This window comes from Cinclus cinclus, chromosome 2 (genome assembly GCF_963662255.1).
Source record: "Cinclus cinclus chromosome 2, bCinCin1.1, whole genome shotgun sequence".
NCBI classification, from domain to species: domain Eukaryota; kingdom Metazoa; phylum Chordata; class Aves; order Passeriformes; family Cinclidae; genus Cinclus; species Cinclus cinclus.
The window spans coordinates 30547733-30570406 of record NC_085047.1 but is presented as its reverse complement, the minus strand read 5'-3'; the positions used below and the strand labels follow the sequence as shown (position 1 = coordinate 30570406).

General features: G+C 42.8%; 1 protein-coding gene across 1 annotated transcript; it reads right to left on the bottom strand.

Moving 5' to 3' along the window:
- Window positions 1-5931: 5931 nt before the first annotated feature.
- On the bottom strand, window positions 5932-12326 carry FAM131B (family with sequence similarity 131 member B). The gene is made up of 6 exons (XM_062487416.1): window positions 12222-12326; window positions 10776-10811; window positions 8206-8299; window positions 7409-7606; window positions 6878-7021; window positions 5932-6479 (listed from the first exon to the last, which is right to left on the bottom strand). The coding sequence occupies exons 1-6, from the start codon at window positions 12273-12275 to the stop codon at window positions 5932-5934; spliced, it is 1074 nt and encodes a 357-aa protein (XP_062343400.1). The 5' UTR covers window positions 12276-12326.
- Between the last annotated feature and the right edge of the window lie 10348 nt (window positions 12327-22674).

Sequence of the window (22674 nt, the reverse complement as noted above, 5' to 3'; positions counted from 1 at the left end):
TTTTTCTTTCCTTTCTTTCCTATTTTTCTTTTAGAAAAAGTCAAAACAGTTAGTTAAAAAGATATGCCAGAGTTGTCTGAACAAGGAACACTGGTAAATCCACCTGGGAGAAATTAGAAGGAAGAGCTTAGACTTTGCCAATGTTGCTCTGCTTTTTATAGCATTTAGAGGCAGGTTATCTGAGTTTGCTTCTCCTTCTAGGCAATTACCAATACAACAGTTAAGGCAAACTAAGCTGAATTTAGGTATTTTGGGTTTCCAGTGAGATCAGAACTCACACTAACTTCATTTGGGTAAGGAGTAAGTTTTTATTTGGTGTATTTCTCATACAATTTCCCTGAAGAACTAAGCACACTGTGAACTGTTTTTAAGACAATGAAAAAGAAGCTAGCAGGTATCCAAATTCAGGGAGCTCACTTTCCCATCACTGTCTTAAAAAAAAAAAAAATTTAAAAAAAGCATGGCTTGGACTAAGGAGTATCACCGTAAGTATCTGCAATGATTCTGGACCTACAGCTTGTGCAGCAATTCTGTACCTCAGTCCACTCTGCCAGGAGTCTGTCATGAAGCTTCTTACCTGTGTAAATGAAAGGCATCAAGCTTTGCTTGACCTTCTTCCAAGCCCTTCTCTCCATGTCTTTCCCTCTCTACCACACACAGTGTGTGCACAAGCCTGTACTGTTGCACACTACCTTGCCTCACCACAATACCTCTTACCTCTGTCACACACAGAGATGATTTTCCTTCTCCAGTTCTCTTCTCTGAGGCTACAAATAACATTTTTCATTGTTGCTGTACTCAGTACAGCAAGCTCTGTCTAGGAGAGAAGTACTCTTCTGGATCTCACATTAGACTGGAACCAGCTTGAAAATAGGGAAAAATATCCCTTCCAATAGCTGTGCTTCACTCTTAAACAAGTCTCCCCTCTTGCAATTACAGGATAGGACTTACCAGTATCTTTAGCTGCCATGGAGTGTAATCACTGAGTGCATACACAATTTGTGCATGGTAATTTTATTAATTTCATGCATATATCAAGTTACTCATGTCCTCCCGCCCAATTTCCAGGGTTTAACTCAAAGGGGCCTGTGGAAGGGAACAGTGAGGGAAACAACAGGGCATAAATAACAAAGACCAAATCGAATACGAGCGTACTAAAAATTCCAAGGAAAACGCTAAGGCAGACAATAGGGAATAATGTCCTTCCTTGTATGCCAGTGGGGCTTATTCTTTTCAGACAGACATATCACAATCAGCTTAAGCCAATTTAAGTTGCATCTGCAACTAGTCTTCCACATAACCATGTACATGTTTCACCACCCCTCAGTGATGCCTGCCTCACCAAGAGAAGCAATATGAAGAGTTCATCCCACTGCAACCTTTATTTAGGTAGGGGACTGGGTTAGTTTTCAATGGGGCCAGTTCCTGAGCAGCCAAATGATTGTTAGTGCTGGTGCTTTTTTAGGCAGTAGAAGTGGAGCTGGTGGTGATGGAAGAGAAGAGGCAGGACAGCTCCTTTGAGCAGTTTAGACTCATCACGAAAATGCCATTTCTAAGTGCACTTTCCCAGTTTCTCTAACCTGAAATAAAGGAAGGCCAGCTGCTGAGAACTCTCTCCCTTTGCTCACAGCTCTACCACCTTCACTTTTATAGCAGGATGAAAGTCCCTGGCTTGGTGTGGGTCAGCTGTGCATCAGCAGCTGCCCATGGGTTGAGGGAGGTGAGCATGGTCAGAGCAGAGCTCCTCCTCCTTCAAAGCAGTTCACCACTGGATCAGCTCAGAAGTATGGCTAAACTCTGTTCTCTGCAGCAAGCCTGTCCCAAAAGGTGATGTTACCATTTTTTAAGGGGGAAAGCAAGCAGATGACTTGTCAGCAGCTTTCCAAAAGAAGATGATAATTTAGAGGCACAGAAACTGAAAGAAGCAGATTAACTTCTCTGACCCAGAGCCTGAGGTAACGGAACTGAAGAGAACCCAGAAGGCTTGTAAAGAAAGCTTCAGATTTATATAAAAGAAAAACTTATGAAATAGTATAACTAATCAGATATGAGCAATCATGGGAGGAAGAACAAGAGAGAATTTTCTTGCAGTAGAAGATTTCAAATTAAATTAGGGTCACTTCTGTTAAAACCTTCTTTCATGTTTAGCACAGTTAATTTCAACAAGTTCCTACTGAAGACAAAGGCTTGGCAGAAAGATGGGAATCTTCTACCTTCACTACTTCAAGAATATCCAAAATCTTCTGTAGCACAGCTTTGCTTCATAATGGGTTTGTGGAAACAAGAAGCAGAACTCAGTTTCTCAATAACTGCAAATCAGGGATACTGAGCTTACCTTCCCTTCTTATTTACAGCCTCACAAACACAATTTGGGCTCTGACTATTCGGCTGGACTCTCTCCAATTCATCCCTCTTCACCAGGATAAAGGGAGACAGCAGGCCAAATTTCTCTCACAGAGCACCTGTGCCTCCCATATGCTTGAATAGGTGTATCTATATAATAACAGCTTTTCTGGGAAATGTACAGGAGGTTCCAGGTCTCTCTCTCTGGTATTGGATACACACAGGCAGCAGGCCTGTTACATAAGAAAAGGCCAGATTATACAAACAATTTTCCACTTTCAAAGACATTCAAACTGCCTTTCCCGTTCAGCTCAGGTTGCTTACTCGGGTGGCAAGTGTGGACAGGAAGACCCGCTCTGTCTAGTCAAACTCCTAGCAATTAGCTCTTCTGGATTGTGGAGAGGTATGCAAAGTAGCCTTTTTCTTTCTCTCAGGAAAAGGCTGAAATTTTATTATTCACAGAATATTAACACATTTATGAAAAAAAAATACAGAATTTAGTAAGCTGGGAAGTTTTTATAGACAGTGGTGTTCAAACCAGTGTGCATCCACAGAGAATGAGGCTATCTACAGGTTTTTAGACAGCAGGTTATGGAACTATACAGCAGGGTATAATCCTCTGTCCCAATTCCACAGAGGCTAGAAGAATCTATAGATTTTCTCTTCTTACTGCACTCCACAGAATTTTCTTTCTGGTAGGTCAAAATTTTTTCACCCTTTTCCCTATGCAGATAACTCCCTGTCACTGCCTTCCATGGAGATACCTTTTAGATATCAGACATCTTAGTAAATGTATCACATATTAAAGAAAAAGAAGCCCTGGACAAGTTGACCCACTTGTACCAGTCCTGTAAACAACAGAGAGAGATCATTAGAAGCTACTCTGAAGGTTACCATAAATTAGATTGATCCTGGAGAGGCATATGGGAACAAAATGGTTTGGAGAAAGAAACAAGCCACCCAAATCTCCCACAAAGATACACACACAACCATTTTTGTTTCCCTTAAGACCTTTTAAAATATAAATAAAAATAGCTTTAAACTTACTCATTTACTCATCTGCTGAGGTGTTCTTGGCACTTGCCCCATCTCCCTTTTCTGGCTAGTGTGATTTCCCAGCTCTTTCTCCACAGCTGGACCCAAGGCAGTTCAGAACAATGAACTACCACTGACCCCGCAAGAACTATAGGAGATAATTTTTATCAAGCCCTGCTGTCCAGGGGAGGTTAGTACCTGAATGTGTAAATATCTTTGTAGAGATACTGAAAGGTCATTCATCATTCAGGAGAAGAGCAACCTCCTTAGAAAGACTGAAGCAAGACCAAGCAAACATGTAAAAAAAGATGGGTCACAAAAACTTTTCTCTCTCACCTACACCAAATTACCAGTCTTACTTAAACATCTCAGAGGTCTTTCATTTAGAGGTGCAATGGAGAGGGAAGACAGATCTGCTTGAAGTGGACTTGGTTGGAAAGACCCGGGTATTGGAAAAGGAGTCCCTCTTTTTCCAGCTGCCTATGTCAGCGGGAATAAGCTGAGTGGAGTAAAGTTCTTCCTGAGAGCCCCATTCCTACTTTTCACAATTCCTGGACATCATTTGTTTTGCTTGCCAGGAGCTGTCTGAACTCTGAGACTTGATGACATTCCTTCAGTCACATTTTATTTGCCTTAGATACTCTTCCCTGAAAATATGCAGGAACTAAACCTGAAGCAGGAAAGAAGCATGTATCACTCTCCTGTCATCCAAAAAACACACCAAGCCTGAAGAGGAGGCAAAGAAGAGACAAATGTATCATGAATTAAACAGAGCAAATATGAGTCAGAGTAAGTGAGAAAGAGTTGCTCCTGGAACAGTATGGCAGTGTCCAGGCAAATTCCTTTCTCTAGCTCATCAGATCCAGAATCTGATCTATACCCATGCTCTGCTGATGCTTCCTTGGAAGAGGTCTTGCAATTAAAACTCAGCACTTGGGTAATCTCAGCTGGTTCTCTTCAGTCCTCCAGCAAAATCAATAACCTCATACAATTTTTACTTTTGTCCCTGTTTTTTATTTCTGTTGAGAGCTGAAAGGAAACAATTTCCTTTCAAAACCTCTCCCTCCCAGAAGGAGGTCTGTAAAAAAAGTCAAGGAATTGCAAGAGACCAAATTCCCCCTAATCAGAGAATCATGTCTTTTAAACAAAATATATATAAGCCATATAAATAGGAAAAACTCCTGAAATCAGCTTTCTCCACACCTAAAAAAGAGATGGGAGGGAAAAACAAACAGACCAAGTACTGAGCATTATTTACACTGCTTGGGGATAGGAAAACAAAAAGAAAACATAGGCAGGAAGAAGAAGAAGACAAACAGGAGGAGAAAATTTCCTCTCACCCCTTTTCCTCCAGCTATATTTGGCACTGCAGGAGTGGCAGAAATGGGAAAGGTGCAGTATTTCTGTTAAGTCGTGACTGGAGTACAGGCCTTTCCCATTACTAACTGCTTCATTATGAACACTTATCCAGCATATAAAAATGTCTAAAAAAAAAGCACAAAAACTGAAAACTCTAATGTAAACTAGGTATCTAGTGATCTCATAGCTGTACACACTGTTCCTCGACCTGCTGCCTACTCTCTAGGTCTCCCCATTCTGCTGGCAAGGAAAAGACAGAAGGACACAGCAGCAGCACCAAGACGGACGTGTCCTCAAGCCCCCTGCAAGAGTCAGCTTTTTATGACTCTCTGTAGCTGAAAATGTCCTCTACACTGGCTTCCAGTGCCCACTGCCAAAAGGACACACCACTCTTGCCAGCTCCTGGGAAGGCAGAAATGTCAAAGAGATAAACAAATAAATGAAAGAGACCAAAGCATGAATATCTGAGAGCAGGGTTAGATTTGTGTCTGCATCCATACTCCCATGCCACAGCAGAGCTGTGCCCACAGAACCACACTGGCAGCACAGCCCGGGCCCACAGAGTGCAGTTCATATCCATCAAACCTAGAGCTTTGTATCAAGGTGCTACTGAGGAGGATCTGGTTACACAGCACATCTTTCATTTCCGTATGGTCTGTATCGAACATGGCCTGATCCTCTACATCAGCCACAATCGCAACACTACGGCAAATCTAGATCTGCAAAGCCACATCTTCATTTTAAACCAGTTTATACCCATATATTCTATCAAAGGGGGGCAAGTCCACAGAGCAACATCCATTCTGCCAAGATGAACTCTAGCCACAAAGCTGCTCCCTACACCGAGCCTGTCTCATCAACCACATCCCCAGTACCAGAAGAGTTTGTATCCACAGCCAAGACTTTGTATTAAAAAGGTTTAGAAATTATTTACCAATCCAGATCTCTCCAAGCACATCACATGTTGCCTAGAGCAATGAAAATCCAAAATATGTGTTCATGGGGGAGGGGAAGAAGAGATTTTTATGTGTCAATCACTTTGAGATTTTCCTCGTTTAAAAAAATATTTAAATGTCAGGAATGGAAAGGTGTGTCTGCTTGGAAATATGGGGAGCTGGAGAGAAGAATCCCTGTAATTGCATTCCTTGCCACCCCTCTCTTTGTTCAGCAATGACAAGAACTTCACTGAAAGCATCAGTTGTTTGTTTCTCCCTCTTCCTCATCAAAGGACTGCACCCCAGAGGAGGTGACATCTGAGACTTTGCGGCTCAGTGCAGCATGTTCCATCTCCTCTCGAGGAGACAAAGATTCCAGGTCCCGGCACACTGCATCATCCTCCTCTGGAGAGGGCTTCTTGTTTAGGAGAGGAGCTTTCTCCAGCCGTGGGTTCCCTTCATCCTCAATGTGGTCCTCCATGTACGTGCTGGACTCAGCTCCACCCCCACTCTGAGCAGTCTGCAGGGGCCACACGTGGACCAGCCCCGTGCTCTGGATGAAGTTCTGCTCCTGCCGCTGTTGCTGCAGCTGCTGCTGCTGCTGAAGAAAGCTGCTCTGAAGTAAAATGCTTTCCTGGAGGTTTGTCTGGGACTCATCGAAATTCTGGCCTAGGTAGGAGCCAGTTGCTGGGGAGGCGATGAGGGACTGATCGCTGGCCTCCCAGGCGTCGGATGAACCTAAGCAATACATGCCCTGCGAGACGTAGGAATGAGGCCAGCTATCATACTGCGTCTGGGCCATGTGCTCTGCAAGCAAAGGAGGCAAACAACACAGTTAGACACTCTCCCCAGGCCTGTGTGCCTGTGCATGGCACTGTACTGCACAGAGTGGATGAATCCTTCAGAGGGAAGGAGGGCAAAGAGAAAATACAGTTCCGGGCACTCAGCAGGTGACCTTGATTATACCCACAACTGACTGTAAGAGCTGGTAGCTTTCCACAGTTGTGCTCTAAAAAGGCAAAAGGAACTGGGCTTTGGAAACTTCCTGTTAAGATTAGATTCCTTGGACAGCTCCAACAACAGGGATGACTCTAGCAGATCTGACTGGGGCCACAGAATAAAACAGCATAGAACAAAAGAGAGCAACATGACAACCAGGGCAGAAAGGGGGTGTCTTAAGATTAGCAAGAAGCACTGGAACTCACCTTGGCTCTCCATCAGCTCCTGATAGTTCTCAGAGTAGTTGCCTGCTGGGTTATCCTGATTTGAATTTACACTCACATCCTCACCATCCATGGAGGACCAGGCCATGAGAGTCGCTTCAGAAATAGCAAATTGCTCCATCACTCCTGTGTCAAAGGAGACAGGGAAGGGAAGCAAAGATGTGTTAAAGCCTGCACTTCTCGCCATCATCCTTTACCCCATCTTTTGGTCACACTGTCCCACTCTGGTCCTACCTCAGCAAAACCCATCACCCATAAGTGGCCCTCACCCTCTCCACCTCGCATTCCACTGGCAATATCCCAACCATCAAAGCCTCTCTCTACGTCAGCCACCCAAACACACAGCCTCTCCCGAGTGTTTTTCTCAAGCTTCTGCATTTTGGTCTCTCACGGATTCCGCTCTGGGGCACCCCGACCAATCCCATCCAATCCAATCCAATCCAATCCAATCCAATCCAATCCAATCCAATCCAATCCAATCCAATCCAAGTGCCATGAACATGGCATGGCTACCTGCGAGGAAGCGTGCCTCCTTCTCGCCGTCGCTGAGGTCGGAGTAGGCGTCGGCGTCCTTGCGCGCGCTCTCGTGCGTGTGCTGCTGCTGCTGGCTCTGGGCTTTTCCCCAGCCCTGCCACTCGATCATGTGAGCCACGCGGCCCTGGCCCATCGCTGTTGGCTTCGTGACGTGGTCCTTCATGCTGCGAGATATCCCTAAGGGGCCAGACATCGGAAAACAAGGGAGGGCTATTACATAGCCCCAGCGTGTTCGGCGTGCTTTTTACCTCTCTTAGAAGTGGAGCTTCTCCCCTCCTTTCCTGACAGGATGCATGACTAGAGCTGGGTGTCTCCCACCTTTCACTGCATCACTCTCCAGGGGAGTTTCTCCATCTTCCCTTGGACAAACTCTCAGAAGGGGGGAAAAGGGGGAGCCCCAAATATGAAAGACCATTTCCTTCCTTGCCTAGAATCCATTTAGGATAGAGTTGGGCATGAAGGACGAAGCCTGGAAGTGAACAAATTAAGAAACAGAAAATGGGGTTAAACCCAAGACTGAGGGGAAGCTATTGAAGATGTCTGAGCAGGGGTGCACAGTGAGAAGCCAACAGGAGCAAGACAAATCTGTTCTTTAAAAGGGCAACAACTGTGAGATTTCTGTATTTAGAACCACGGTGGTGGAGACTCCTCTAAGGCCATGAAAAGGGGAAAGCCAGAAAGGAGCAGTTGTGAGAGCAACAGAGAGATATGGGAAGAGGCACAAAGGCCTGTGGAGAGAAGCTGCCAAGGATAAAGTCAAATTTTGAGGACCTCACCAGAGAAAGATGATTTAGCCAAAGCCCCAATCCCATAAGCATTGGAGTTACGTTTCAGCTTGGGGAGGATGGAGGTCGTATCTTCCATGGAGAGCTGAAAAGAGAGAGAACATGAAGAAATGATATACAGGAAAGAGAAAAGGAAGTGAATTGAAGTGAGAAAACAGTAGGTAGTTGGAAAATGAGGAGCAGAAGCAAGCAGTAAGAACAAAAGAAGGAAAGGAAAAATTAGAGGCAATTTAACCAGGACTGGATATTGCACAGCATTGGGACTGACTGAGGCAAGGCCAGAGGGAGAGGCAGAAAGAGGCTGTGAGAAGCCTCCTGTTGGCAGCTACCAGTCCTCCATAGACATGATGCACCATTCCCAACTCTTTGTTAGAGATGCAAGATGTGGCTGATGGACAATTCAATGATATTGCAGTGGGGAGTTGTCAGCGCAATAGGCAAGCCACAGTAATGTATCATATATGCATCATACTACCAATTATTTAATGTCACCTTTTTTTTCTTTTTATACAGTCTTAATAAAATTATCATGACTATATAAGTGATGTGTCGTGTTTCAAGCATCTACATCTGTAAAGAAATTTGGTCTACAGCTCTCCTTAATTTTCTTTACTGTCTTTTCTATGTTTATCCTCAGGGATGATGACAGGGCACTATTGGGACAGGCAGTTGTCACAAACATCATCACCAAAATAATCTCTCAAGATGAATTCATCAGGCCTCTTCAGAGATGCCACGCATTGCATATGAGGCTTAACTTTCACAAGGGCTAAATAAACATTGCTTCTGCTCTTCATTTCAACCTCTCTGAAAATCAAGGCCAGAATGTTTCAAACACAAGGATACTCAAAAGTAGTGACTATGACACTGGAAATATTAAATCCTGACACAAAACAAGCACTTTGTCATAGGTGCCCACCTCAGAAAAAAGTGAGTGGAGCAATAACTGGGCAGTGAAATAACTGGAGGCAAAGGAAGGCATTGTAAAGATCTCGCACTGTGTGCAATTCCATTCAGTTGCCAAAATATGAGAGGTGAGTTTTTCTGGAAACTGAGTGTAAATGCATCAGCTAAGATATCCTGTAACCGTGGAGCCAGGAATGCGCCATGTGTAACATGAGCTGAAGAAATCAGAAAGCAGAGGAAGAACAGCAAAAAGTGAGAGCACAGCCCTTGTTCCATGATGCATTTCCTTTGGTGATGTTGGAGAAAGTCCATCTATGCCCTCACTGGTCATCCCCGCCTGGGTGCTCCTGCTCAGTACCCACCCACTTGCTCCAAGACAGCCTGGGGGCTGTGCTGTGAGCTGCCTCATGGAACCCATCCAGAAAAGAAAGTAAATGGCAGAGGGCTCCTACTACTGCAAGACTGAAGAGCTGTGATATGAAGGCAGGAATTAATGGGAAAGGAAGGAAATTCATGATCCAGCTTCGGTACCAAAGAAGATCTATGGAATTACACTGGGTAAGAGCTGCCTCATGGAAGAGCTCCATGGATTCCCACAGAAAATGGGGAACTGCAAATAAGGAAACTGTCTTCTACTTTCTTTAATGAAACATGACTTTGTGTACTTTTCTTTCAGCTAGACATAAGTGCAGTGAGGAAAAAAATGACAAATTTCTTCTAGACAGTTGCTGCATGCACCAGTGTTTTCCAACACAATTTGTTTCTGCGATTGATCCTAGGCAAAAGATCCCAAGCCATAAGTGCCACAATGAAAGAAGTATCAGCACGGTGAGAATTAGTTAAAAATTATATTCAATGTCCCAGGTGCTTTCAAATCACAGTAAAGAAGAAAGCTAGAGGCATTTTACAAAGTTTTGAAAGACTCTGGAATTTGAAAATAGTTATACTACTCAATATGGAGCTGCTAATCCTGGCCTCCAAGTGTACAAAACTATAATGTTAACTTACATGAAAATATTTTATAAGTACCCTTTAAAAAAGTCCAGTAGAAAAAATATGCATTATTCCTTTCTCAGGATGCTGTTTCTGCATTAGTGAAAAAGAAAAAAAAAATTTCCATGGCACAAGTATTAAGAGCAGAAGGAACATATGTAATTAAAATATTTACTTGTTTCTGCTTTGTAGCTGAAGTTAACTGGTACTCACCATCTACCTTAGGAGACATAAAGAATTCTGTTACTTCTGTGCGCAACTGAAAATGAGGAAATTTTCTGCAAAACCCCTGGAGAAGATCAAATGATGCTCTAATCAAGGACTACTATTTTTTTTTAAATATGCTGGACAGACACCTTTCTTATGTAGCAGTGCCCAGAAATCTCATAGAACCTATGAAATGGCACATATTTGTCCCCAAAAAGATGAAAGTAATTCAATAGCCACCTACAGATTGAAATACCTGCCAGACAGCAAACAACAAACTCAGAAGCAAACAAAAATATATCACCATCCTCTGAATTGTAAACAACTCCCAGAATTTCAGTGGCACTATGGACTTTCAGTCATGTTCCCATTCTGGCCTCCACTGCATCCAATGTCAGACAAATCCTGGTCTTCCTATGATTAGAAATTTGAAAAGTGACGCAGTGCATACTCACATTGATACCATCCCAGGAGAAATCCGTCCGTGTTTGCTAAAGAAAGCAAAGAAAGGCACCCCATCAGTGTAACAAACAACTTGCAAGCAGCCATGCAACTCCAGTAGTTTGCCATAATCAACAGGCACAACTTCATCTGGTATGTTATAAAAAACTTGTGTCCCTCAAGATGGTTTCATTCCCTGCTGGTGTCTATGTAGGTGTCACAGTGTTTGAAGGTGAAATAGTGAACGGCGTGATGGGAGTAGGAAAGAGAAAAGTACCTTTTCCCAAGGCTCTCCTCCTAAATGTGGGTTGCACCACTTTGAGGTTAACACAAGGAGGAGCTCCACCTCCTTTGTATTTTGAGTGTCCTACAGCAAGCAACTCAATTCTGCTGAAGCTATTTTCTCCTGCAGTGTTTTGATTTGTCCATTCTGACTCACTCACATCTTGCACACCAGAAATATTTCCCACATCAGCCATCACAGTACCAATTCAGAGTGTGTCTCCTTCAGCTGGGAGGACTCAACTCACATCTCAACATCCTGGGTCTAGGGATGGAGATGCTCAGGAAAATTTAGATGACTCATGTTACACCTATGGTATCCATTCATATAAATCAAAATGTCCACTGAAGTGTGGTTTATGCTCACTGACTTTTAGATCTGCTTTGATTTGACTGAGTTCTCCATACAAGACTGAGCCCAACAATTTCTGCCAGGACTCCACAAAACTCTGAGTGTCTTGAAGTTATTTTCCAAGCCAGCAAGGTACACAAACAAAATAAAAATACCTATATATATACTTACTAACATTTTTCAAGTTTTTTTTTCAAACTGTATGTTATTTGTTAAGTTTATTTGTGAACATTATTTGTGATTCTTCAACTAATACACATTTAAAATAGATTTTATCTATTAACCATCATTGTATACTCTGAACCTTACAAAGCTGAAAATGCAGGTATCTAAGAATGCAGAAGCTGCAATAATTCAACGAGCAGCCCTTAAAATACTGCATGATAAGTCAGTTGTCTGTGAGTTACTAGTGAATGCATCTCTAAAATTCAAAATGCAGACAAATATGTTTCTTGGAAAGATTTCATGGCTGTGCTGCAGAAGCTGGGACAGACACACTGCTGGACATTCCAACTCCTTATTCAAGGAATGCAGACCTACAGGCTTGTCAGAACTGTCACTGTTTTTCTCATGTTGCATTCCACTCCCATCGTGACTAGTTAAAAGAACTTTCATTTGCAAATTCTTACTCACTATGGATCTTGTGAAGAGAGTGACTCAATTCTATTCAGAGCAAGCCAAACTACCCAGGTATGATCCTCAGGAGCTCACTGGCATTCCAGTCCTCTCACAGATGATGCCTCAGTGATGCACAACACCCATTTCGGAACTCAGAATTCAAACTTTCTCATCCCCTTGGCTAAGTAGCTCTGGGCCAGGCACTCACCTCAGTGGAAGGTCGATGGAAGCTGCTGCCATGCAGTGAACTCGTGCTGTCCATATTGATTTGGTCCACATCTTTCAGTCCCTTCCAGTCTACTGCAATCACCTCGTTTCCTGTGGGAACACATCTGGTCAGGCTTCTGAATGCCACTACAATTTGTTGCATCAGTCTTAAGCCAACTCAGCTAAGCAAACAGGAGAATCATGGAGTTTAAGGCCATGGACTTAGAGCAGATATTCCATTTTCAACCAGACCACTTGTACTTCAACTATTATATTTCTCACAGCTATTTCCATATGAAGACCAGTCACTTGTGTTTTTCTCAAGCATGATGTATGCTTGGCTGAAGTACAGATTCATCCAGTCATCCAGTCATGATGTGTGACTGGGAAAGAACCAATTCCTTTAATATCCTTAATATTAAACCATCATCCCTTAAAAAGGCATTTCACCGTTATGGCTTGAACTGGTTGGACATCAGCTTAGAGCTGCTGGAGCCCTTGCTTTGCCATCCTCAGCAAGATAGAAGACCTTTTTAATACCTGCCATTACATTTCAAATTGTAAATATCAGTAACACCAAAAAGGAATGATAAAATTTATTAAGATCAAAAAATTAAATTTAGAAAGTGAAACCAAATGCTAAGAAGTACATATAAGTAGTCGGCCAGGTAATCAGGACTGCTTTGGGCAGTCAGCAATTTACTCTGTCTTCAGCCTGTGTGCCATCCTCAAACTCTGGTTAAAGTTATTTGCTCCCGTGTCATGGAGGAACAACTGTACTGTCCTTAAATCTGAGCCTTGTAGAATTTGCCAAGAAATGTAGCTGTCAAAATTATAATCTATTCCTGGGATCAATTCAGCAAGGTCTAATCTGTTTGGATTGAATGTGAATGGTTCTACTTTCATGATCTTTTACCTTTATTTTTTTCCTCTTTATAGCAAATTTCTCCTCCAAAGACATATGCAAAGCCCCTTGCTCATTCTAGCAGCTCTGGCACATTTACAGTGCGCTCATCACTGCAATTCCCCAGTACAAATCTTCTGAGAGGTGAGAGATGCTGCACTCCACCCCACACAGGCCTGCAGGAGCCATGGAAGCAGTTAAGGGTGGGAAACCTGAGGCATTCATCAGCTAGAACTCAAAACACAAAAAAACCTGATTTTGTCCCCTAAAAAGGCTAAACATGGCAATATGAAACACATCAGAAAGACAACACTATTTGTATATTGTGGTGTCCACCAGACCTTCACATCTCAAATTTCTGCTGCACAGGAAGATCCATTTCTGAGAGAACCAAGGGATATATTTTCCTTCACATACGAAGTACTTTTCTGCTCATCAGGATCATTAGAACCAAGTGCTTTAATAGCATCCCCCATATGCTTCTAATTAGGCTGAGTAAAGCTGCTGTTCTTTGAGCTGGAGTTCCTTGCAACTCAGGGAACTGAAAAGAAAAAGGATTCCTGTACTGCACACTGCAAAGGTGAGCACAGAGGTCAGACACAGCCAGACCTCAGGAGGAGGCAGGACGTGGCTATGATGAGCATGACAAACACCACCTTCCAGGGCTGTGATCCTCTTAAATGGTGTTCCTGACAAGCACATGCTTGTATTGGACCTCACCGAGCTCTTGTGACTGCACTGCCACCGACTGCACTGGCAACCTTGAGTCCAGCAAAGCAAGACAGGGCCATCTGGGGATTTCTGTACTCAAGCAAAAGGAGCAAGGCTTAAGGGGCCAATTGTGAGTTGCCTGTTGCCACCATCGAACCTCTTTTATCTGGGGTCCAAGTAAACCTTCTAGGGCTAGAAGTCTCTCTGGCAAAGGGAAGTTCCAGGCAGAGCTGTGAAAGCCCAGCTGACAGCCCCAGACACATCAGCTGTAAGGTCTGGCTGTGGCTTAGAACAGAATACACTGGTACTCAGTCCCCCTGAACAGGGAAGGGGTAGAGGGAAGGAGGAGGGAGCACGATCAGGAAGTGCAAATCTAGTGAGGAAGGAGTGGAGGGGTTGACTGTGATCAGGGTGAACTGATGGTCCAACAGAGGGGCCAGTGAGAGGATGAAACTGGTGCAAAAGAGCAGGAGCAGGAGAGAGCAGGAGGCTGCCCCTACATACTGGGAGCCAGCTGCCTTTTCCTGTCTGTGTTCATTCCCTCCACCTGCAACCCTTCACACTAGAAGGGGAGAGCTGGGGCATTCCTGCCAGAGCTGAACAAGACAGGGATGCTGCAGAGGCAGGAGAGACGTCACCTCTCCAGAGCAGAAGGCAGCTGTACAGAACCCTTCAGTGCAGGTAAAAGTGCCACACCTGTTTTATCTCCACTTACCCAAGATCTTTTTCCTGCACTCTCAGCTTTTTCTGAGCGTAATGCTGTGGCCCTTCTGCAAGTGTAGAGGCACCCTGGCACACACTGCAAGCAGGCTGCAGCACCATTCTGAGCATGTACTGCAAAGACACCTCCACCATAAAGAAAGGAGCCTTTGGCTCAGCACCTGTGACTTGACAGCCCCAAAGTTCGGCAAATGACACTCAGTCTTTGCTCTCAATGCTGCATGCCCACTGATGGTTTTCTTGAAGTGTTAGAACGTGGAAAATATTCATAGAACCACACAACAGTTTGGGTCGGAAGGGACCTTAAGCATCATCTAGCTTCGCCCTCCTGCCATGGACAGGGACACCTTCCACTATCCCAGGTTGCTCAGAGCCCCATCCAACCTGGCCTTGAACACTCCCAGGGATAGGGCACCCACAGCTTCTCTGGGCAGCCTGTGCCCATGCCTCACCACACTCACAGTAAAGTATTTCTTCTTCAATTTAAAACAACCCTCTTCCATTCTGAAGCCACTTCCCCTGGCACTATCCCTCCATGCCCTTGTAAAATGTCCCTCTCCAGCTTTCAGGCCCCCTTTTTGTACTGGAAGGTGCTATAAGGTCTCCCAGGAGCTTTCTCTTGTCCAGGCTGAATATTAATACTATTCTGGCAGATGGTAGCATCAAATGGTTAAAGAACATCAAACAATTATTAGTCTCAAAGTCCACACCTGTTCTGCAAGAGCAGAACTAAAGACCTACAGAATTTATTTACTACTGAAACACCTCATCTACCTAGTTCAGGGGAAAAGAATGAGTAATATGTGATTTTTGGATGCTTTATAAAGACTGAATGATTTTTGAAAATAAATTCTTGGTCTAAACAGTTTCACAGGTACTCAGAGAGAAATGTATTGAGAGAAAATAACTCTTTAACATCTGTTAAATGGTTTTAAATGCAGTCATATCTGCTGAAAAGTTACAGCATTGCATACTGTTTGAAAAGAAAATGTCTGTGTTCTAACCAATGTTGGGCCTAGGGCAACATTACTTTCTCTTACTGAAAGTTGAATAAAAGGTTAGTGGGTTTTTTTCTCTCCTGCTAGAAGTAACAAGAGCAACATTAACCCATGTTAGACCAAGACACGAAAAAAACAAATTGAGCTCTCACAGATGGAAGAAACATGGAAAATCAGAAAAAAGTATGGAGAGTGAAGTGAGAGAACAGAAACTGAAAGCAGTACTTTGTAAATCAGTACTCTTTTTATCCAGTCTCTTGTCAACCTCTTTCTCCCTGCAATTAGTACAGAGTTTTTTTCTTTTGTAATGGTATGTTTCTTCTCCAATATAATTTCTCTTATCCATCTTCCCTTCCAGCCTCCACTAATCATCATGACTATTCCATTTGTAATTCTATGATCAATCACCTCTTACAGAATAGTATTTGCTCTTTTCCATATAGAGCTGATAAGAATTTTAAAATGAGTGGGTCATAAAGCTAATTTTAAAGTGGAATTTTTACTAACATGCCATCAAATTTCTCATTTCTGTGTTCTGAAATGAGTTGAAGAAAGTTGAAAGACAACTGAGTTTCTGATTTCCTTGTCATTGTTACTGTATGGTGTGAACAGAAAGGATATAGAGGTGATTCATTTTCATTGAACTTTTAAAAAATGTCTCCATTTTATTCAAAAATTTATTATTTGGTTTGGGGCTTTTTAACATCATGGATTTCATCCTTGTTTTGGAAGAGCCAGTGGACAGCTGGAGAAAAGGTAGGAAGCTGATTACATGAAACAGAGAGGGAAAATGAAAGCTGTTGAAATACATTAAGCCACGTTATTTCAGATCATGGCTGCTTTGTATTTTTTAACACAAATTAGATAAAAACAAAATCTGAAAAAATGCTCACAAGAAAAAGATGTCTCCATTACAACTGATGTAACATTCCAACTCAAGTCATTTAATTGCCATTTGTGAAAAAGTAGCATCCCTCCTTCTTTTACAGTAGAGTTAAGTTAAAAAAAATCAAGATTTATTTTTAAGTCAAGCCTTTCTAAATAGTAAAGATGAAAAGCTTTAAAAGAGGAAAAAAAGTGGGGGAAAGAAAATATCATTTCCCCCACTTCTTGCTTTATTTTGGGTTTTTTTGAGCACCATAACTTTGGGCTGTCGGGAATTAGGGAATGTGTGTAGTAAGCATTCCCAAGCAAAACAATAATTTTGATTAATTCACTGGAAAAATAATAATAAAAAAATCTGGATGACTGTACCTCACCTTGCTGATCTATTATTACTACTTTTTTACTATTTCTGTAGCTCGTTTTGCCACATACCTTGATTTACCATGGAGACACTGAGTTTCTTAGCTGGACATATTTTTAGTTTCTTTGCATTTCTGTGATCATAAAAAAATGCACCTTGTTTTGAATTACTCAGAACTTAATCTAAACAAGCCCATTCTCCTTGGGTCTCCTCTTGACATTTTCTCAATTGCTGTTTCCACTGTGCATTAATTGATTCTATATTTGGTACCCGTGTGCCTGCATTTTGTTCATTTACCAAGGTCCATGCTTGAATCAGGCTTCTGCATCTATGACTTTAATCTATAGCCTTTAATAATCTATTGTGTTGCAAATTCTGTGCTGGATGTTGAACATCATCTCCAATTTGTCTTCTCTATTTTGTGCTGTACCAAATACATGAACAGAGTTTGAGAGTCTAAAATTTCGTTTTTCCCTTCCAAACATCATGCTGGTGAAGATCTACACCACACACCAAACAAGTATTTGTGTTATTTGCTTTCTGACGTGTCATGCCAATTAACACAAGAAACATTTTAATAAAGCAATGACTTTCCAGCACTGCTATTATCCCCTGTCAGCACACTTTCTTCTGTTTCTCAAATGTTACTTTCTAGCAGAGAGTAGAAATCTTGTCATTTGATATTGGTAGCCAACATTAATGTTGGTAAATATGAATATTTAGAGTAATGGTTTAATTATTCTTTTCCATTCCCTTTTTTCCCCCGAACAACTAAGAAAACAACAAATGTAATTGCAGTAATTATGATCAGCCTTTAAATTGTTCTTTCCCTGATACCAATTTTCATGATACTCGTGGGAGTGTGTATCTTTGTCAAACACAACATCATCATGTCTTGTCAAATGTGGTTGAAATTAAAGAGTTGAAGCTGCTGGGAAGGACTGACAGATGGGTGGCTAAAATAACCATAGAAACCTTCTCCCTCCATGCCTGCTTTACATAGAGCAAATCAAAGCTATCCAAAAGGTCATCGAGGAAAGGATGTTTATTTTCTGTGACCAGACATGTCCCTGAGGTGAACCTCTGAAGGAAGCACTCAAATTCTCTCAGGTGAAGCTGAGAAATCCATCAATCCAAGTTGTGCACCTAACTCTGTAAGAATTCTACCTTGTACTGAAAAAGGAAGCATAAAAATTAGTTAACTGCTGATGGCACCTACCAGTAGGGTCAATTGTGGAAGAGAAACATAAAAAAGCCCTGCTTTTGTGTTTTTGTGGAGGAGACAGAGCCGAACAGTTTGGTGCTCATCAAGACACAGAAATGTCTTCGTCTCCACAAACAGATGTCTTTCAAATTTCTAACAAAAAATGGAAACACCTACAGCTCTGACAGGTCTGTAAGGAATCAGATGGGCAGTTCTCAGGATCTTTGTTTTGAATTTGGATAATCTGAGTGCTTTTTCCAGACCATTCTACCTCTCCCTGCAGGTAGGTCCCTCTACAGAGCTGTTTGGGAGATAGAATTGACGAACAAAGCCCTAACACCTACATTTTTCTTCTTGACTGGAAGCACTCTCAAACCAATGCAAAAGGGTACTGCATATCTTTAAGTAAAAGATGAGCAGAGAGCCGAATGCTAGACACAACCAGCTCTGCTCTGAGAAGCCACCATTTGGGCTAAGGAGGTACTGCAAAACGAAACACATCCAATTAACACAAACTCAAAAAAAAAAAAAAAAACAAAAAACAAAAAACCCCCCAAACCTCAGAGCACTGCCTCATTTGCAGAACAAGTATCAGCCAGGACGAAGAGCAGTGACGGGTTTATCCTCATTCTTCACCACTTCTCTGAAGTGCAGAGGATGTGTCCCCAGGGGCCTCACTCAGCACAGTAAGTATGAAAACGTCAATATGAGCCAAGGTAGCAGCCCTCTCTGGCTGGCCCCTAGCCAGCGTCACAGAAATAATACGCAGCAGGCAATTTCATATGTTGCTCTCCATACGTGTTTAAATTTTAATCCCTCTGTACATCACGCGGGCACTGTCCTGGAGCACAGGAATACTATTAGATGTGCCATCTTCATGCTGTGGTTTCATCCTTAACACTGGGGAAGAAGAACCACCCCCAGTGCTCCTCAAGAGTCAAACAGCAGACCACAATGTACCCTTCTCACCCCAGGGATTCTCCTGGTCCGCCTTCGTGGAATGGAGAAAACAAGAGCCTGCTCCAAACACCAGCACATGGGGTCAGTGCCAGCCTGTGAGTTTGAGGCTCCACTCGCCTCACCTGCCCTGCCTCAGCTGTGGGGTATCATCCTGGCAGCCCCAGAGTTTACAACCAGGTGGCTACACCCTTCTCCATCACAACCATCACACACTTGGTCACAGTCCTCACAAAGCATCTGGTTTTGGGACAGCAGTGGTCAGAGTCAGACAGGAGGTACTGAGGCTGCTGACTCCCTGTTACCACTCCCCTCCAAAAACAATTCTCCTCATCCTTTATCACTGTATTTTCCTCCACATCCAACAAAGGATGAAGATTCTCCTTAGCCTTCCTTTGGCTGCTTATGCATTTCTAGAAACATTTATAGGAACATTTTTATTGCCTTTTATGGCAGTGGCCAGATCAAATTCTGGTTGGTCTATGGCCTTTCTAATTTTCTCTCTGCACAACCTCACAACACCCTTGTAGTCTTCCTGAATGGCCTGCCTCTTCTCCCAAAGGTGAAACACTCTCTTTATTTCCTGAGTTTCAGACTAAGTTCTCTGTTCAGCCAGGCTGGTCTTTTTCCCCACCAGCTCATCTTTCAGCACATGGGGAGGGCCTGCTTCTTCACCTTTAGGATTTCCCTCTTGAAGAATGTCCAGCCTTTCTGGACTCCTCTCTCTTCAGGACTGCCTCACAAGGGACTCTGTGAAACAGTCTCCTAAAAATCCCAGAGACTGACCTCTGTAAGTCCAAGGTGGCAGTTCTGCTGACCCCCCTCCTTACTGCTCTGAGAATCAAAAACTCTCTCGTTTTGTGGTGCCTATGCCCAAGACAGCCTCCAACCACATCACCCACCAGTCCTTCTCTGTTCACAAACAACAGGTCCAGCAGGTGCCTTCCCTAGCTGGCTCACTCACCAGCTGTGTCAAGAAATTCTAACACACACTCCAGGAAAACTCCTGGTCTGTTTCCTCTCTGCCGTACTGTATTTTCAGCAGATATCTGGTAAGAAAAACTGTTCCCAGTCCTAGAAAGCCACCACCTGGTGTGCTCACCAGACAGAACTCCACAGCTCCCTAAGCAACTGGGGGAAATGACAAAGAGCTGCTGGCACTGTGACTGCAGGGGCTGAGCTCACCAGCACGGGTGAGCCCACATCTCACCATCACAAAAACCACCAAGCCGACCCTAACCCCACCCCACGATTCTCCCCTCTGTCCCCAAGGGCATCCACAGCTATACAGGGGATATTTACTGTTCAAGAGGCCCCTCTGATCTCCAAGGGCTACCCACATCAAGGGAACAGTCACCACTCTCTGCCAGGCATACACATCATTTGTTCAACCTCCACCTTAAACCCAAACACATGATTAAAAACCCCTTAGACCCATGATACATGATTGTAGGACCACTCATTGTCAGAAGAGAATGAAGAACCCCGGTGGCCAGTTTCTACTTTGACCTAATTCAATGGACCACTGGGAACATCAGCTGGAAAAATCCTTCATCAAGCAGAAGGCACAAGTTCTTTCAGAGGACTCCTCAAGTCATGCCTTTTCTGCACTCAGAGGGAGACTGAAAAAGGCAAACCACACATGCCAACCTTCTGTCTCCTCCTGAACGTATTACTTTGATTCTGGCTGCACTTCTCACATCTTTACTTGTACAGTTTCTATCCCAAAACCCACTAAACTCTGGGTCCTCTTTATCAGCTACCCTGTTTCTCACATGGATATGTCCAGCTCCAGGAGGAGGAAATCCCAAGACCCCAGCAACTAACAGTGCTATTTTTATTCTTGTGCTTTGGGCAGGGCATCAGCAGGCAGCATCTACCAGTTCCTGGATATCATGGAAATACAGGGGTGCTCCACTCACTGTTTTCCCTTAGTTCCTTGTTTCCCAGGTTTTAGCCTGTTAGCCTGCTCTCTTTTCCTATTGCATTATTTTTCCCACCCCCCACTCCGCAGTGACTGGGGGTTTTTCCCTCTCTGGTTTCTTTTCCACATCCTCTTCTTCTTTTGGGTAGTGGTGGGAAAGGAGGTATTTAGTATTTGTTTGGGATGGTATCAGCTTGTCCTTAAAGTGGGAGTAGATGTGTAAGAAAGACAGGGAACAATTCAAACAGGGGAAACAGCAGCAATATTTTCCCAGAATATTTGTCCTGACCTGTCACAATTTACACCTCAAGTAGTTCCCAAGACAGATATTGCCTCTGTACTTAGTCATCTTTAAAGGATTCATGTGTTCACTTCTAAAATAAAAAAAGCCTTTTAATACCCATAGCATCCTATGTCAAGTACTTCCACAATTGAATTTTGTGTTACATGAGGAAGTGCTGACTTTTATTTGCTTTAAACTTGCCACTTGCTAGTTTCATTTGATTTTTAGACTGTTTTAAAATTGATAATGAAAGTCTTCCTTCATTGCTTTCTTCATGATGCTCCTATCCCAGAGAAAATTCATGATTTTATAGGTATCTGTCATATCCTTAACCATCTAATTCCCCTACTTGCGAAATCCCTATTTAAATGACTTCTTTCATATTAGCCCCATGATACCTTTGATTGTCTTTGCTGCCCTTTTCTGAACCTTTTCCAGTTTGATTATGGCCTTTCTGAAATGGGAATAGACCATTAGGGTCAACGCATTATAAAATACCAAAAGAAGGGAACCATTTGGACAGATGCATAGTATACTGCTGTTTCTCGTTTTATTCTAACTGCTAACATTTCACTGGCATTTTTAGTGGTACTAAGCATTAAGCCACACATTATAACTGCAAGACCTCGTTCCTGCATGGTAATGGTAAACTCAGAACCTCCATCATTGCAAATGTAATTCTAGAATTTCTTTGCCTGTGTGCATCATTTTACATTCATCCACATCAAATTTCACCCATAATTTACATAATTTGATATTGTGAAATCATATGACCTAGTAATTCGATATCGTGAAATCCCGTTCCAAATCACTCCATGCAGGTTTTTGCCTGCTCCCCCAAATGATTACTTTATTATCATACTTCATTACCTCATTATGTACCCCTCCCACTTTTTCATGTCATTTATGGATATGCACAAATCTGGAAAAAAATAAAATCCCTGTGAAAAACTGACATTTCATGCGAATCCTTGTTTCCTATCTTTACCCAGCTACTTAAGGAACTTCCCTGATTCAATATCAGATTCATGTCCTTTAACAGCCTGGGGTAAGTGACCTTTACAAACGTGCTTTGCAAATCCAAGTGGACTACTGCCACTGGACCTCCTTTGTCAATATTGCTTGTTGACCCCTTCTAAGACTTATCAATTGTGATATCCACTAACAACAGTAGGGTTAACTCTTTCTCAGTACATCTTATCTGTCCATGCATGTGCTAATTCTGTTCTTCAGAGTAATGCTTATTAGCTTGCCTCCTAGGCATATCTTGTTTACTTGCTTGTAGTTTTCCAGATCTCAAAATCATTTTAAGAACTGGCACCACATCATCTACCTTCCAATCTTCTTGTACCAAAGCAACTGGAAAGCATTACAGATAACAATCTGCAGTTCAGCTCTTTCAGCCTCAAACTTCTCCAGAAGTCTCGCAGGAATATCATCTGACCATTGTTTTGTCTACCTGCCCTAAAAACTCACTGGGGCTTTGATTTGATCTGATGCATCCCCA